General features: G+C 42.9%; 1 protein-coding gene across 3 annotated transcripts; it reads left to right on the top strand.

The window, feature by feature from the left end:
- The first annotated feature begins 1401 nt into the window (after positions 1 to 1401).
- khdrbs1b (KH domain containing, RNA binding, signal transduction associated 1b) lies at positions 1402 to 17562 on the top strand. Of its 3 annotated transcripts, XR_012178705.1 has the most exons (12): positions 1402 to 1591; positions 1765 to 1863; positions 3938 to 4059; positions 5220 to 5336; positions 5728 to 5874; positions 8447 to 8577; positions 9365 to 9599; positions 10034 to 10101; positions 10520 to 10578; positions 11132 to 11320; positions 13450 to 13518; positions 16067 to 17562. XR_012178705.1 is itself a non-coding variant. In XM_073463644.1 (9 exons), the coding sequence occupies exons 1-9, from the start codon at positions 1770 to 1772 to the stop codon at positions 11236 to 11238; spliced, it is 1080 nt and encodes a 359-aa protein (XP_073319745.1). In that variant the 5' UTR covers positions 1402 to 1769; the 3' UTR covers positions 11239 to 12453. The 3 variants fall into 3 exon arrangements, 1 of the variants encoding a protein (XP_073319745.1); XR_012178704.1 differs by having other exon boundaries at positions 1402 to 1863; XM_073463644.1 differs by lacking the exons at positions 13450 to 13518; positions 16067 to 17562 and having other exon boundaries at positions 1402 to 1863; positions 11132 to 12453.
- Positions 17563 to 17903: the final 341 nt, after the last annotated feature.

Genomic DNA, 17903 nt, shown 5'->3' with positions numbered 1-17903 from the left:
TTCAATACATATTAGATGTGGAATATGGTTGGTTTAGTCTCTATTAACAGACTATCTATCTATCTATCTATCTATCTATCTATCTATCTATCTATCTTAAACATCTACATTTTTTAAAGGAGCACTATATAGTTTTTGGAAAAGAAATTTGAACTCAGAATTTTAATATTTTCAATATTAGTTAGGTAATAATACTTACTCTGAAATATTTATTTTTTCCATGACTGAACAATAACAAACAAGCTGTTTTCAGAGGAAAAGAGGTCCCTAGCACAGTGAGGCTAGAAAGGTGGAAAATTTCTTCCCCAAAACTACATAGTGCACCTTTAATATACTGTACAAATATTCTACATAATCTCATTAGAAAATATGTAAACCACAAACAAAAAATACTATTAAAACGATAAATAGTCTTCAGTCCCTCCCAGGTAACTCTTTGTTTTCATGACTGAATAAACTGAATAAACAAACTGACCTTAAAGGACAACATGATTTCATATTGCTTTACTTTGTTTATATTTGGCGGACCCTGCCACCTTTCCAGCTTCAAACAGTTGTCTGCCAAATATAAACAAAGTAAAACAGTATGAAATTGTGTGAAACTGTACTATTTGTACTAACTTGTACTATTTGCATATTCGGAATAAAATAATAATAATAATAATAAAAACTGTGAAAACAAAGAGTTTGTTGATTTAGTTTGTTTAGACATAACACAAATCAGTCAATGATGATCTTTCTCCTCTGATTAAAATGTCTTACCCAAAACTACAGAGTGCACCTTTAATATACTAAACTAACTTTGATCAGAAGAGAAACATCTTCATTGACTGATTTTTTTTCAAGCCACAACAAACTAAATCAACAACCTCTCTTTGGTTTCATAATTGAATGAACTGAATAAACAAACTGACCTTCAAGGACAACGCAGGTTCATACTGTTTTACTTTGTTTATATGTGGCGGACCCTGCCACCTTTCTAGCTTCAAACAGTGTTCTGGGACCTTATTTTCCTCTGAAAATTAATATTTCTGAGTTTGTATTATTGATTTTTTTTTCTTCCCACACTACACAGTGCCCCTTTAACTGCACACATCACAGTAAAGACAGAACTACCTATAGTAACCTACTGACACCAGATTACCATATATGGTCATTTATCGGTATTTTAATCTCACCTGATTCAGCTCCAGGTGTGGATATATGAATACTGCTGTAATGAATCTGTAGGTTTCCCTCAGGGTGCAGTGAACTTCAACACCTTCTCCTGGTCTGCACATTTATACCTATCAGTGTGTCAGCGCACAGCGGTCACACCCAACCCAGTGCTGAAAATGTGATATTGGGATTATCGCTGCTGGGGGGCGGCGCGCATCCACACAGCACTCAGTAGGCGGCGTCAGTCCGGAGAACTGCGTCCTTCTGAGCTCACTTCCGCCGGTTTGAGTCGGATCACTATTCTTTACCGTCTCTCGCCGCTTTTGTTCTCTCATTTCCAACCTGCCGCCGCTGCTGACGAGACACAACCAGCAGACTGAGGGGAAACCACAAAGACGCAAAGTAGCGGAGCAGCCCGACGCAGAAACGCCCGGTAGCCACATGCACAGCGCGTCCGCACAGAGGATACGCGCCACTCCGTAGTTACATAACTGGACTACTTCTTTTTCTACCATTGTTGGGGGTTATTTTTCACGCTTTTTTCCATTTTTTGTTGTTGTTGTTGTTGTTGTTGTCGCACCGAAACTGACTCCCGCCTCTCTTAAGTCAAAATGGAGAACGACGACAAATACCTCCCCCAGCTTCTGGCGGAGAAGGACAGCCTGGACTCGTCGTTCACGCACGCCATGAAACTTTTGAACGCAGGTAAAGAAGTGTTTCACAGTGTTTGTGTTGTGTCTTGCAGAATGAATGAAGGGGAGGGGGGAGGGTGTTTGAGTCTGAAGCGGGGCAGCAGCATGCTCCTGAACGCACCTCGGATAGCGCACACACCTCCACGCTTTGCCCGCCATGTGTTTGCGGACGGGACGTTTACTGCCCCGTTATACGCGGCGCTGACATGAAAGTGCGTGTTGTCGCCCGGTAGTCGATACGTGTGTGTGTTTGACACACTGAAGTGTGATGGAGTTAATTCATTATGTGACAGCTAATGTCTGAGAGTGTAAATAGCCTCCAGCTACCGCGGCACCCCGGGAGGAGACACACTTTCAGATGTTGTTCTCAATGATTTCCGCTTCCTCCTGTGCAGCTGCGACGAGACAAGGGTGTTTTTATTTCTAATGTGTTGAGTTTGAACTTGAAATTGAGTCTTTCCGGACAAACAGTCGCTTGTTTTCTCCGTCGTTATGTCTGGCGGCTCCGTTGCGCAGCAGCATTTAAATGTGCGCCAGTATCCGTGACTGGGGGGTCACCCCGCTGCTTCAGAGCCGAGAGGCGGCCTCTTGGCGGCGATGTTACGCCCCGCCGTCCGTCGGCTGCTGCTGAAGTGTCCTTGAGCAAGAGGCTGCCGCTTTATCCTCCTGGAGAGGTCAGAAGAAGAGACTGCCCTCCTGCTTTGTCCCCCTGTTCTTTATGCTCAGCTCTCATCTTTCTGACACGCAATGTAACTTCTTTAGTGGAGTTAGGCTGCGGAATGATGCACCTGAAGGCACCATAGTCTTTACAGTGATGCTATAGGAAATGGAAATCTGCTAAACCCCAGCAGGACACGGTCAGACAGCCACTGTGTGCAATACACAAACTGAAGGACTGCTAGTTAGGTGATTATCTCTGTTGTTGTCCTCTCCCAGTGGTTGAGTCATTCTCCACCAGCTGCCTCTCACACTCTCCCTCTCAGGTACCTCTGGTAACCATCAAGCTGCTCTCTTCACAACAGGAAGCACAAAATCTAGACTCTGAAATTGAACGTGAGAATGATCCAGAAAGACAAAAACGTGTTTCCCCCCTGGTTTCACATCCACCGAGGCTCTCCCCCCTCCCTGATCTGCAGCTGGTGGACTGTGCTGCAGCTGACATGTTTGCACATCGCAGGCTCAGGAGTTGTCACGGCCAGGAGTGAGGAGGTGGTTTGAGATGGAGTGCTGCGATGGTGCCGGAGACCAGGTGCTGTGCCCGTGCCATATGGCAGAGGTGACGGGAGGTGTAGGGGAAGCGCTGGTGGCAACTTCTCAAAAATGTGATGCAAAAACTGAATGTTTTCACATTTTGGTTCAGGATAACGGCTACAACTGAAGATTGTTTTCATTAGTTATACATCTGACCATTATTTCTAGATAAAATGTGGTTAATCCTTTAGATTATGAGGCGCTGACATAGTGGAAAATGGTCATCATTGAATTCTGAGTCCAAGGTGTTGTCTTTACATGTCTTCTTTTGTCTGGACAGGAATTCAAAACCCCAAAGATATTCTGTTTATTTTTTTAAAAAGAGACAAAAGCGACAAATTCTCAGCGATTGTTTAGAGTTTTGCTTGAAAAACGGCTGAATCGATGAGCCTAATGGTTGCCGCTTATTGGATTAATCAACTAACAGCTTCAGATCAATTCAGGGTGTTGACAAGATCACAGAACGGTTCTAATTAGATCCCATCACACTCTTTCATCAAACTGTTCTCATCTGGAAACACCACTGTTTGCTTGACATTCATTTATGGTCAGGTTCTCGGCTGAAACCAGGTGAAATGAGGCAGACGAACAGTCTCAGCCGCGTAGAACTGAAACTGAATCAACTGTTAAATCTAGCGTTTGTGTCTAAAAATAGTTTGTCCATACACTGAGATTGCTTACGACCTGATAATCTCTACAACGATGCTTACTTGATAATGTGCTTGAATGAGTGCACATAAAATCCTCCTCATAAGAGATGTACTCCTTCTTTGCCTCTCTGCATCCTGTCTGATTGCATCAACACTGTGCCTGAAACGCTGCCTCTCCCCTTCCAGAAATTGATAGAATCCAGAAAGGCGAGACTAAAAAGGAGGCAGAAGCGTACCTGGACCTTTTCACAACAAAGAACATCAAGCTTAAGGAACGAGTGCTCATACCTGTCAAACAGTACCCGAAGGTGAGATTTATCTGCCCTTTTTTCCTCCTCCTCTTCTTCTGTCTCGATCTAATTTATCCCGCAGCCGAGGTTCAATTACACAAAGCCACGGGGTTACTTGGGAGTCTCAAATTACTCTCCTCAACCTTGATCCTTAAGCTCCAGAGTATAATTACAGCCGATACTGGCATATTTTAAAATATCACTAAAAGGATCAAAATGTTAATGTTACTATGGTGAGGATGGCTTTATATTGCAGTGGAAGATCGGCTCTTCTCTTCTGTTTGTGTTCAGCAAATGTCGTCTTACTTGGCTTAATCATGTAACCTGAAGTGTATTCACCCACATCCATCCAATCAATCTATATCTGGCTCACACATTAGGCTACATTGATTTTTTTTTTTTAGGGCGATGGTTTAAAATGTTGGAGAAGGCATGTGAGGGTCTAATCCGTTGTGTGAAATTCAGCTACAGTTGCGTAATGCTTCATTTGCATGACGTTGAATTTAATCAGTTCAAGTCAGAAAGGTTTATACGACTCTGGTGTAACTTTTAAGACTCTGTTCACTTTTTTTGAGAGACCATATGTCATTTTTTCACTCCCCCAAGCAGTTCTAACAAGAATAAGATCTATAGATGCTGCCCCACCTCGAGCATCAGATCAATATGATGTAGGAGTCTGGTGTGTGGGGTAAGACATCTCTCTGATCTCCAGAAGGCTGTTTTAGTTTGCCAGACTTAGTGGGAACATCAGTCCACTGTGTCAGAGACGACAAAGCTAATGAGGGTTTTCACATTATAAAAGCTACTTTTACAAATCCCGGAGGAGTTGCTTCCTGGGGGGCGACTCTTTGCTAAATGTGCTTGGCAGTGACAGCTAATTGCAGGACACTTCATATACACATTGTAATTACTTTGTTCAGGGATCGAGGAGGTAAAGATGGCAGCTTTTGAGTGCCAGTTGGTTCTGGATCAGTGCTTGGATGATTATAGTAAATAGTAACTGACGGTATTACAGCCCCCACGGGCTCATATCGACCCTCTCTGGTAAATCTACTACTTAAAGCTGCAGTATGTGCAACAAGACCCCTGACAGTGATTGCTGCTTCACCCTCTTCACATTAAAACTCACTCTGCTTTGATTGTGTGGCTAATTTTGTTTCACTTTGTTTTGCCTTTAGTTCAATTTCGTGGGGAAGATTCTGGGACCTCAGGGCAACACGATCAAACGTCTGCAGGAAGAGACCGGAGCCAAGATCTCCGTGCTGGGCAAAGGCTCCATGAGAGACAAAACCAAGGTAATACACCCACACACACATCTGGTGTTACACACCTGTGAGAAGGGTACCTGAAGCCATAACACATCTGGCCTGTACTTGAGAGGGATGACAGGCAGAGAGCCCAGATGGCGTCAACTCGCAGGATAGCTCGGGTGAACGTTACCGTAAAGCCAAGGGCACCCACGCACTGCACATCTGTTCCAGGAATCTTCAGGATATCCAGCTAAACCAGTTATCCACCAGTTTGATGTAATTATTCACCCATATAAAGGAAGAGAATACCTCACCTATGCTCGATGCCCTCTGAGGTGGAGGAAATGCGATTACATCTTTCAGAATTGATTTATTGTAGAGTTAGCGGCGTACTCTTTGACTTGCTAACACACCTGTGATGTTGCCCTTGTTCCAGGAGGAGGGGCTGAGGAAAGGCGGCGAGCCAAAGTACGCCCACTTGTCTATGGAGCTGCACGTGTTCATCGAGGTGTTCGCCCCGGTGCCAGAGGCCTACCTGCGCATGGCACACGCCATGGAGGAGGTCAAGAAGTTCCTGTTCCCTGTGAGTGTGACTGTTTGGTTGTGTTTGTCTCATTGTGCTCCAGTGGGAGACTGTCTATTGACACGTCTGCGTGGACTGTAGCTGCTTCTAACAATAATTTCTTTGCCATTAATTAACTTGTGATTATGCAATTGATTCATCATTTAGCCTGTAAAATGTCAGCAATATTGACAAACACGCAACACAAGTTAACAGATGCTTTAGTGGCATTGATAAATCATTATTAGATCTGAATGATCTTCTGTCAGTCAATTAATTGATGAGATGACAACTCAACCCTACACATTGAATTATGGCTGCAACAAATCATTCCACTAATTGTTTATTTAATCTGCCAAATAATTTTCTTGTTGATAAAATATTTATTGAAAGTCGTGAAAGATGCCTGTTATAATTTCATAAAGCCGAAGATATTTTCCAGCAGCTTCTTTTGTCTAATCAACAACCTCAACCTAAAAAATTCATCACATCACAGACAAAGAAACACACCAGATTGTCAGCGTTGAGAAGCAGAAATTGAGGAATGTTTGGTGTTTTAGCTTGAAAAAGATTAGATTGAAGATTAATCTAATGTCAAAATAGTTGCTCATTAACTTTGTGTTGCTTGACTAATTAATTAATTGTTTCAGCTCTAAGTTGATCCCTTAAACAGAAGTCATACACCGGTGCTCAGTATGTAAGCATCAGATTTGCCACCTTGGGTCCACTTGCAGACACAAGGCTGCAGGACATTTCAAAGTCTCTTGTTTACTTATACTTTAAAAACAAGTTTTAAAAATACTTTCTACATAAACCATCAGCAGCTCCCTCTGTGTTCTTAAAATAACACCATGTCATACCCTACCTTGCACAACATATTGACGTCTCTAATCACTGGGGTTATGAGGTTATTGGACTAAAAACTGAGTCAGATAAAGGAGTGAAAGTGTTGGGTTTTAGGCTGAGGGTATGACTTTTGGAAATGGGGAGCGAGTGATGGTGTTCATATTACACAAAGCAGTCTGCTTGTGTCAGCAGCATTCCACCCTCACCTGGCTCGCCTACATATCCCTCCATCACTGAGTCTTTACCTGAGTGTTATCCTTCAGGGAGTGAGGAGAATCAGTTTGGAGATGTATAGCTCCCAGACAGATATGTGTTCACCCTGCGCAGCCTACGCTTACTTTATTGGTTTTATGCTGAGAGATTCTTGAGCGTGGGCCAACCCAGTCTGCTGTCAAGCCCGGATGAGGCCCATAGCGCTTTAACAATGGCTCATGCCAAAGCAGGCCAATGGGCCTAGGGGTCCACGAGGTGCCCACAGTTTTTAATTAGTGTGCAGGGTGCTAAAGAAGATAGAATCACGTGGATTAAAGGGGATGGACCAGTTGGATGTTGGTATTGCTGTGTTATGTAGAAAGCCGTCAACTGCAGAGCTGTCGTTACAACTTAAGGCCATAATCTGTCAGGCCTGACAGCCTTCATTTGGACCCAGGCCATATTTTAATAACAGGCTCAGGTTGTGAGGAAATGGACGGATGTGATTTGTTGTTGAAATGTTTTATGTATTAGCCGTACTCCTCCTCAGGTATTCCTGAAGGCTTTGGCTCTTTTGTTCTTCCTCATCTCTTTTATATCTGTCTACCTGGATGTCTACCAATGTACAAGCCAAAGCAGAGCCTTGCTTCTGTGTGAAGGATGGCAGAACCTCGACACTGACGCTTTAGAAGGATATGTTCTATATAGTGTAATGTCTAAAGAAAATTAATCTGAACACCTTGATGGGTAAAGGTGAGTCACCTCACTGGCTTGTTAAATACAGCTGCAGCCTGACATTCATTCCCATCAGTCAAATAGCTCACATTTGTTTCTTTTGCTGCAGATAAATTAAAAAAGCTGCCGCCTTTGCTGCATATTCTACTATCTGCCGTTTTTTTTTTTCTTTTCACGATCATTAGAGCTCCATCACCGTTCCAAGGACTGATTTATGAAAAAACATTGATTGGGTCACAGTGCAGCCTTTGCGATGGCTCCCAGAAGAAAAGCGACGGATTGTGTTGCGGGATTTGTGCTGCTCAGACTGGCAGCTGCACTAATCCATCCCTACTTGTTGTTTTTGTGGATAGAATAAGGTAACCGCTGATGCAGTCATACCAGACTTGTCGAGAAGTGCAGGGAGAAGTGATTTACATTTTGTGCATGACGGAGAGGCACAGGAAGGCACCAAGTGTGGATGGATGCTTTCCAATCTCCCACATCCACGACCCCCCCCCTCCCCTCGCTCTCCTTCTCTTTAACACTCTGAGTCACTGGCACTGAGACTTTTTCTTCCACTCGCTCTGTTAGCCATTAGGGGGATGCTGTGTTGTGAGCAGCTCTGTAATTGTTTTTCACTCTTTTATTCATCACTCACTCTTTCACACTGCCTCCCTTTTTTCCCCTTTTCTCTCCTTTTTGCTTTTCATTTGTGCGCCTTCACTTTTCTCATGTCATGTGATCTTGTTTCTTACCCTCTCATCTTCTTATTTGATTCCTGTGTGTGTGTGTGTGTGTGTGTGTGTGCGCGTGTGTGTGTGTGTGCGTGTGCGTGTAGGATATGATGGATGATATCTGCCAAGAGCAGTTCATGGAGATGAGCTACCTGAACGGAGGCCAGGAGCACGGAGCCCGGGGCCGAGGGGGCATGGTCAGGGGCCGCGGAGTCCCTCCTGCTGGAGCTCACAGGTGTGGAGATGCATTCACACACACACACACACACAAACACAGGGTTTCTCATATAACAGCTGTCGGGTCACTGAAGAAGCACAGAGTTACTGTTGTTCATCACCATCACTCTGTCAACGTATCAATGAAAATGCTGAGCAAGACCAGAAGAAACATTATATGTGCTCCCTTTTCTGTAATTGTGCAGTTTTGTTTTTCACATGCTGATGTGTAATTTGTGGCAATCTGGCAAAATTTTTTGACATGAGATACCTTTGACCCACCTCTCGCAGAGAATACAGTGAATACTGCGTGCAGCCTGTAAACCTAATGTCAGAAAGGACTGCAGTGATTCGAAGGAATATAAAGTCTACAAATTCCAAATGCTCATTAAATTGTTTATCCATGTGAAGCTTTTGATATAACAAAAAAATAAAAATCATACAGTGTAAATGTGCTAAAATTGAGCTTTTCTTACTGACATTTTGCAAAGATTTGGATGAGAAGATCAGTAGTACTCGCAGTTCTGTATGATAAATAATGTAGCTGGAGCTAGTAGGTGGTTAGCTTAGCATAAAGATTGAAAACAGGGAGAGCTTACTTGGCTAAAGATGAGGTAACACAATCCACCTACCAGTACCTTTTTAAAGCATGTTATTTAAAGAACCAATATATTACATTTACCTTTTGGAAATGGCTGCTGTAGTTGTTTCTGTCCATTTCCTTTTGTCCTATATGAAAGTGGTATTGATCTCTTTAACTCCTTCAAGTAGAAGAACGGAGTATTGACTCTGTTGTCTTTCTCCAGGGGCAGGGGAATGCCTCCTCGTGGTGCGGCTGCCAGAGGAGGTGTGTCTCGAGGTGGCCCAGCCAGAGGTGGCGCAGTGAGGGGCGCCCCAACGGGCCGCGGAGGACCACCCGCAGCACCCTCCAGGGGAGCCGTGGCACCCCGCGCCAGGCCCCCGGCCGGCGGACCCCCCCAGAGGATGGCACCCCCCCACCAGCACACCCCTGCTGCAGCTGCTGAGAGTTACGAGGAATATGTAAGTACAACTGTCGGTGGAGGGTCGGTTCAATTCATCCATTTAGTTTGTATTTGGAAGTCTTGAGCACAATTGTTATAGGTTAAGTTTAATAGTATCATTAATCAAACAAGTAAAAGGTCCCTTTTTAAAATTGAATTTTGCATGAGGAATAAGAAGGTTGATGAGTTTTCCTTGAGATGGCGACATGTTTGACGTAGCTACATCTGATCTCTCCAACACGTCTCCTCTGAACGAGCTTTTTCCCGGCTCTCTGAGCTTTGATTGGCTCGTCCGTCAACACAGGATAAGTGATTTGGGATGCTCGAGACATGAGGGGGAGCGTGTCTGCTTTGGTACAAGTGTAGTACTGTGGGGACACCTTGACATTCATGATTCATGAACAAGCCTCCTCTTAAATCTCACTGTGTTTCTCTGTTTCCCTCCTTCTCCAGGGCTACGATGAGAGCTACACAGACACGGCCTACGAGTCATACGACAGCTATTACAGTCAGCCGCAGGCGTGAGTGAATCAGACGTCTCTTTGGTTTTCACCTGCTCCTCACAGAGTGTATATACACACACACACACACACACACACACACACACACACACACACACACACACACACACACATTGCCTAGTTGCTAGTTTCACTCAGAAAAGTGATTTGAGAGCAGCAGAAATACTTTTTAGCCACTCTGCACAAACTCAGCACTGATGGTACTCCATGTTTCACGGTTTGGATGGCGGTGTTATTTAGGAGAACCAGCCGGGACTAAGATGTTCCATGCTAGAGAGCCAAGCTTTGATCTTATTCATGGAAGCCAATTATCATCCCCCTAGACATTACAGTCAGCAGCTACTTGATGTCTTTCAAAGATTAAAAGTGATTTTTTTTTTTTTTTTTCTTCTTCTCTCTCCCTATTTTTGACCATCAGAGAGCCAGAATACTACGACTACGGACACGGAGAGACCACAGAGTCATACGAGTCCTATGGTAAGGACAAACTTTGTTCCCTGTCAACAAACATGACCTCATTTTATACTGTAGAAGAGATGCTGAAGCGTAGTTGAATATTAATTTTAACTGTATTTAATTTGTAATTGTATTTCTTTAAGTCCTGTAGCATGCAGTATTTCCGTGCATTGTGGGATGGATTAGTCTTTATTGATTGCTTCATTTATTTGTTTAATGTCCAGAAAATGTCAAATCTGAAAACACTGATGGAGCACAGAATACCAGACAAAGTGGCTACTAGGTTCCAAAGTTAAGACAGTTTACAGGTGCCCTGTGGAGTTTTTGACCACTAGAGGCACCACGAAGCAATGTTTTTATGAGTGCGTCCCCGTTTTGCATGTATCAGGCGATGTGATGCTAGATCCATCTTGTTTTTTTCCAACACATTTGTTAAACCTCAAGGATACACAACATGTTTTGGTGAGAATGTCCACAACCTTTAATGTCCACAAACCTAATTAGTTTTCTGTAATAAATCATTGAGTTTGAATCCATATTGAATCGTAACTGTTTATTTTTGTGTCCTCTCCAGGCCAGGACGACTGGAATGGGACCCAGCGATCAGTTGCAGGGAAGGCTCCTCCCCCCTCCAGAGGTGCCAAGACGCCTTACCGGGAGCACCCATACCGACAGTACTGAAGCAGACTCACCACCCTTAACGTGTCGCCCTGACTACCGCCTGTCTACCACGGCAGCTCTCGCTTTAAGCAGCCCGACAAAAGTAATTGTCCGTTTTGTCTTTGGTTTGGTCGTTTCCTACACCGGACTTTATACGAGAGAGCAAATTGGGAACTGAAAATCGGACCTTGTTTTTGAGATTTGACCGCGAACTCCCTCCCCCACCCCTACTTTGTCGCACCACCTAACCAACCAGCCACCAATCCCTCAACCAAAGCGGCTTTTAGATGGGTTAGAGAGGAGACGTTGGCGTCCTATTTTTGTTCTTTTTCATTTGACTTTTTGTTTCTTTTGCTGTGTTTTTTTTCTCTGACCCCTTTTACTCCCCTCTGGCTTTTTTGCATTGTTGATCGTTACTTTTTTAACTGTTTGGGAGGAGTCATTTCTAGTGGAATTAGTGGCTCATTATCCACTTGTCTTAAGGAATCCATTTTAATTGTTTATAAATATAAAGAATCTGTCGAGGGTCAGTTGCAGATTCCCATTTAGGCTACATTTCAAAATTCTGTTAATATAGCCCAATAAAAGACCTTTTAAACTTTCAATTATGTAATATAGAAACAAAAAACAATCTTAAATTAAGTGAAGGTTAAAGAATCAATGTTAATGGAATCAGTACAATTCATTATTGATGATGGTTTGTTTTTAAATAGTTCTAAAACGTTGTCCATTTAGACTTAGGCAGCAATATTTGTCATTGTACTTAGAGTTTTGAAATATAGCCCTAATAGACACTGTTGAGATGGACTGTCCTCATATCCTCAATTTGTTTTACATGTTAAAAATTAATTTTAAGACTGAAGACAAAATGTTTATTTAATGAGAAGACGGCCGAGAGCTGGCCTCCTGTTAATGCTAAAAACAGTTCAGGTCTTCATTTTCTGATCTGATTCTCTATAAACTGCATGCACAAAGTACACAAAGAAGGATTGGGACAAAAATCTCCACATGGGTCTTCTCTTTCTACAGAGAAGGGATCCTGCAGCTCAATCCGAACTCTTGTACATATTTTAAAACATCCTAACTGTACTTATTCTGCCACTAGTATCTGTACCCTCTCCATAAAATGCATTATGCTACATGTGTAAGCTTGCCTAAATAGGTTACTAAATCTGTCCAAAAGATGTTTTGCAGCAGTTTGTCAATAAAGCTTAGTTTGTTTTTTATGAAACTTAACTTGCTTTATTTGTTTCCTGTCCTAGTAAAATTCTGAAATGGCTTTTTTAAAACAACCTTCAGCAGTCAGATGTAGGTGTTTTCCTTTGTTTCTCATTCAAAACCGCATTTTAAATCTAAATGAATGTATTGACGTCTGAAGACTTTAACCCTACTAAATGATGTCTTGATTGATTATCAAAAGAGCACAACTTATTCTTTCTCTCTCTTTCTATACTTTTTAAAAAGGACCCAGAGGTAAGACCTCTAAAATAACCTGGATAGCTTCCTAATGTGTATAGAGTTCTAAAGCATTGAATGCCTGGGTATGTATAAGACTTTTTCAATCCTCTTACCTGTGGTCGTAATCGTTAATGAGAATTGCTTTTATAGCATCTGAAAATTAACTGAATTCAAACCACCATTCAGGTCTAGGCTTCATTGTCATGAATGACGCTGGCGCGATGGCTACTTTAGTACAGAGTAATGGCAGTGCAATGGAGAGGATGGTTATAACCTAGAGAACTCCACTGTAAAGGTAACCTAACCCTAAATGTTTAATTTCGTAGTGTGTTTATCCTTTGACATAAACTTGCTGGTAAATGCGTACACTTTCTTAAAATACTATTACAGTCATGGCAACAAAAAAGAAACGACTCAAAAGTAAGAAAAACGTAACTTCCAATATCATAGTAGTGAATTTTATGTACCAAAATAACTGTTCTGTGTACTAACAAAATACATTAGAATAGTGTTAATGCAACTCTTGCTAAAATGAACAAAGCCAAATCTATGTCAATATCTTCTGTACAGTTGAGCTGCTGTTACTTTTTTATTTGCTGTGTAAAGGATGCTTACTGTAATATTTAAAAGGTTCTGCCTGTACAAAGTTATCCAAAAAAGAAAGCTTGAGTTGCATGAGCATATCTTCTCCTGTAGACGTTGCATGATCTCTGTCTCAAATTTCTCCCAGTGTTTTTAGACGGGGTATTGATTTGGGGTTTGTCCTTCCTCCAGGCACAGCTATCGGTCACTGAGTGCCACGGAGACTGACAGTCTGCTGAAGTGAGACCGTACAAACCTCAGGTTGGTCCGCCGCTGCACCCATTTCCATTTCAAAGGACCATACCGCTGGTTATTGCATGCTGTAGCATTTTGACTTACAACTTGCATATTTGTTCATTACCGCTATCCATACAGCAAGTCTTCAAGATTGATTCTTTTTTCCTTCCGGGCAACCATTAGTGTCCATTCATGTTTGAACAACTTGCAGAGGCCTTCAAACTTGCATGAAATGTGTCATCCATCAGAGAAGAAATCCAGCTTCTGTATTTATCTATATATTAATCTTTTGTCAAACTTTACAAATTGTTTCTGGAGCAAGCAGAGCTCATTTTGGAATAATTAATGGTGCTTTCATGGACACTCAGACACCTGAGCTCCCAAAGTTTTCTCCCAGGAGTCAACTTGAGAAATGTGTTTGTTTGCGTTCTTACCAAGAATCACGTACAGTTAATGTGATGCCACAACCAGCAGCCGGTTAGGTTTGGTTAGGTTAGCTTAGCTTAAAGCAAAAATTGTGCAGAAACTGGCATGTTAGGCCATTTGGTGCCCCCTACAGTTTGAGTGCAACACCACTGCCGTAAATACAAATCCCAGGTCTGTAACAGTTTGTCAGACATGACGTAGGTGCTAACTACAAACAAAACTCATTACGTCTTAACAATGTCATGTGTTGAAAACTTTTATCTTGAGTTAAACATGTATGTAACGCTGTGATCCTACCCTCTCACTGAAGTTACAAGTGATAGGGGGGCAGAGCAATTCACCCTTTTACAAGACACTGTACCATCAAAATGATTTTAAAGCTGTTAAGATAAAAGTTACATAATGTTTCTTTAAAGACTGGAAATGGGAAAAGGCTAGCCTGGTTCTGTGCTAAGGTAAAGAAATCCGCTGTCTGCGCAAAAAAATGCTACAAGTGGGTGACCAGTAACTGCCTGTTTTTTTTTGTTTTTTTTTCACTGGTTGCCCGGCAACTGGTTCCAACCAAGAAATAGTCTGCCACGTATACCTCCTTTAAACGGCAAATTGTTTTTTTTACTGTTGCTTTTGGACACAGTCAGGCTAGCTTCTCGTTAAAGGGGCACTGTGTGGTTTTGGAGAAAAATTCAAACACACAACTTTAATATTGACAATATTAATGAGGTAATAATACCAACTCAGGAATATTTATCTTTTCCATAAGTGAATAAACAAGCTGCTCTCAGAGGAATATAAGGTCCCAGAACACTGTTTGAAGCTGGACACAAGTACATATTTGTCTTTTTTCTTTTCAGCGATACGTCACTACTGTCAGGCTGTTTAGCAGCTGAAACCAGCAGTTTAGTCCCTTCTTGCAACACAAGCTTTAAAGACACACTGACAAACTGATGGATTAGCCTTCCCAAGCTGTGATGTAAAGTCTACGCAATTTGTAGGTAATGGTCTAAAACATTCAAGACCGCTGGTACAGTCCTTTTAAACTTTTCCCATTTCCCCCAAAAAAAGCACTGTGTGAGAAACTTTGCTACAGATGCCTGTGGGTATTTCAGCAGCAGCACGTTCATGATATTCACAGCATTTCAAAGGTTGGTTGATTCTGATGATTGCCCAGCTCCTGTAAGTCGTCCGGCTTTTGACAGTGCCTGTGAATTGGTGTGTGGCCTCGCCAGCCTTCAGTGAGTCTGACTGAGGGAGAGCACATCGCCGTTGTCAGTGTGGTCTCGGGGAAAGTGACTAATGAGGATCTGTAGCTCAAGGCTCTCTGACAGAAGGAAAACAGAAGCGGGAGGACAAAAGGTGACTCCCGAAATGGAACCAGCAGGAGGAGAGAGGTGTCAGAGGGATTTCACATAATGTCCTCTCGCTGCCTTGAAGGCTGGAGAAAGTTAAATGAAGGCTCGAAAAAGTGATGCTCGGTGGTCAGACTTTGAGAAACAGAACTGTCAGTGGCATTTTAGTGGAGGGAAGCTGGATAACGAGCCATTTAAGAACATTTTTGATGTACGTTTCGATGGAAAGGTCACTTGCTTGTTTGAAGAATGTGTTCAACACGACCGCCACCAGTTTTTAGGCATGTTAGAAATAAAGTCCTGTTTGTTTCTTTGTGTTGAAAAAGCACAACAGCCGGTTTGGAGCTCTTCCAATTTCACTCTGAGCAAAATCGAAGTATTAAGTAATGAATATTTGCTTTATAGAAATCCTGTTTAAATGATTAATAAGTGACGCGTCTGGTCCGTCTGAGGCTTGAAGCTGCTGCAAAATACTCAAACTTGAGACCTGTGACCACATTAGCTGTTGAGTGAAATATTAATGCACTAATCCAAAGTTAACAGTCTGCCAGTAATTACGTCTTACTTAGCAAAATATTGCTTAGCTACTGTTGAAGAGCTGCGCTGCTTGGCAGGAAAATGACCTTTTAATTATTACAGCCACTGCTGAGAAATTAAATTAATAAAGTGGGCTCTTTTTTTCTGCACTACATCTTATCTGTCATTAAATCACTGAAGCAGAGGAGGATTTATGACTTAAAGAACCGGGGATGTGTGTTTACATGCCGGCTCATCCTGATGTGTTTTTATCTCCTCCGCAGTGAAGCCGTGCACGGGAGCAGCTCAGCATGAAGGAGGTGGTCAGACGGAGCTCTCTGGGGGGGTTTGCCCCGTTGAAAGGAGGTGGCCCAGGGCCCAGTTCTGTTCCTGGCAGGGAAGGGGGTTGTGGTGGCCGTCTGCCAAGTGACCCACAGGAGCCAGCTGATGTAGAGCGGGGGGAGAGGAGCTGGCTCCGACTCCCACTGGAACAGGACTAAGACTGCAGCTGGTCAGCCAAGACACTCGGCTCGCTGGGACTCCTGAATAACCAAAGACTGAACGACGACTCATTTTCTGTGGACTATTTTCTACTATTTCTACATTTCATGTCAATATTGAATTACTGTGCATTATCCTCGTGTAATTATTTTCTATCATTGAATACGCCCACTTGAAGCCTTCGCTGATTGCGCGCTGCTGTACACAGACATCCGTGGACCACCCCCTCTTCCAAGAAATGTAATTGTTACAGCCTAATTTGCCATAAAATGAGCACTCCTTTTATAGTAGGCTGTGAAATTGTTTTAATTTTCTATTAACCCTTGAATAAGACAAGAAAAGAGCTCTTTCTGCAAGGCAAGCTGTATTCTCCGATTCAAGGGGAGCGGTGTGACATCTGCGTTTCAAGTCTTTTATTTATTTATTTATTTTTTTACATTCGGTCTGCGTGTTGTCTAGCATCCATGCCTTATTGCCGCCTGAAATTAGCCTCAGCGCCGCGGAGTTAAAGATCTCTATCTCGCTGCGACCGAGTTCACCGCGAGCTCACGCGCCTTGGCATCGCACGGCCCTGTGCAGCCCCGAGGATATCGAATGCTAATGCAGCGGCCTATTTGCATGTACTCTCATGTATCCTCCCTGCAAATGTGCAACACTTCCACAACCGAAGCTGGCCTGTTCTCGCCCGTTCAGCATCCAAGTATGATAATTCGGCGAGATGGACCCAGGAGGAGAGCTGCATGTGAGAAAGGGACAGAGGGTGAAGACAGACATTACTAACTCGCCTCCATCTATCCATCCATCATTCCTCTGTTGATTTGATTCCCCTCCACGCCATTTTCTGCCATTATCACTGATGATATTACGGCTGCCTGTGGTGCCGAGTTGCATTTAGAGGTCAAAACTGTACTTTCCTGTATTAAAAACACATTTCTCTGTCCCGATCCGCTGGTCTGAGGCGGCATTCGCCAAGTCAGAGGCTCCATTTAGTTTATTGAAAGAGCTATCAGCTTAGAGGATAGAACATTAGATATTAGGATAGAAACCATCATTTGAGATGAAATGTCAGCGGGCCAAATCCAAAACAGATAATTTTTCAGTCTTTATGTGCTATTATGTCTAAAATAATGATTTCTGTCTCCTATAGTCTGATTAAAGATAAGTGATGGTGTGGAAGCCGTCTCCTCTGTTTGAATCGATGAGCTGTCAGGAGTGAGAGGCTGGAAAAAGAAAGTAAATTGTTACTGTGCAATGATCAATAAAAGAAGACTTGAATATGTGCAAGCCATGTATCAGTCATCTGTGATGTTTCCTCAGCTGCAACACAGGCTGTTGTTCTCTGCCCACCTCCATGTAGTTAACTGGCATTGTGCGTTCATGTAACGCTACGTGGGAGAATAGATGGAATAAGGTGAGAGACGGGAGGCCAGGCTGTCTATTCTTTCTGGGGGCTGGGTGGGGGTACAGAGTGTGGAGGAGGATGTGTTGGAATGAGTGTGTGTGTGTGTGTGTGTTAGAGGTGGAGTTGCTGTGGGCAGAAACGGTGGACAGCTGGATCACATCTTCTGGTCGAGGCGGATTCACACCATCAGAGGAACATCGCAGGCTGGTGTCTGTGAA

Source organism: Pagrus major, chromosome 3 (genome assembly GCF_040436345.1).
Source record: "Pagrus major chromosome 3, Pma_NU_1.0".
In the NCBI taxonomy this organism is placed as follows: domain Eukaryota; kingdom Metazoa; phylum Chordata; class Actinopteri; order Spariformes; family Sparidae; genus Pagrus; species Pagrus major.
Note: the sequence above shows the minus strand (reverse complement) of the source record. Positions and strands in the feature narration are given on the sequence as shown.

Excerpts from the sequence above, each read along its gene's own strand:
- khdrbs1b (XM_073463644.1), top strand. The coding sequence starts at position 1,770 with ATGGAGAACGACGACAAATACCTCCCCCAGCTTCTGGCGGAGAAGGAC. Across the intron at positions 4,060-5,219 it reads CTGTCAAACAGTACCCGAAG|TTCAATTTCGTGGGGAAGAT; the intron begins GTGAGATTTATC and ends TTTTGCCTTTAG. Across the intron at positions 10,102-10,519 it reads TATTACAGTCAGCCGCAGGC|AGAGCCAGAATACTACGACT; the intron begins GTGAGTGAATCA and ends TTTGACCATCAG.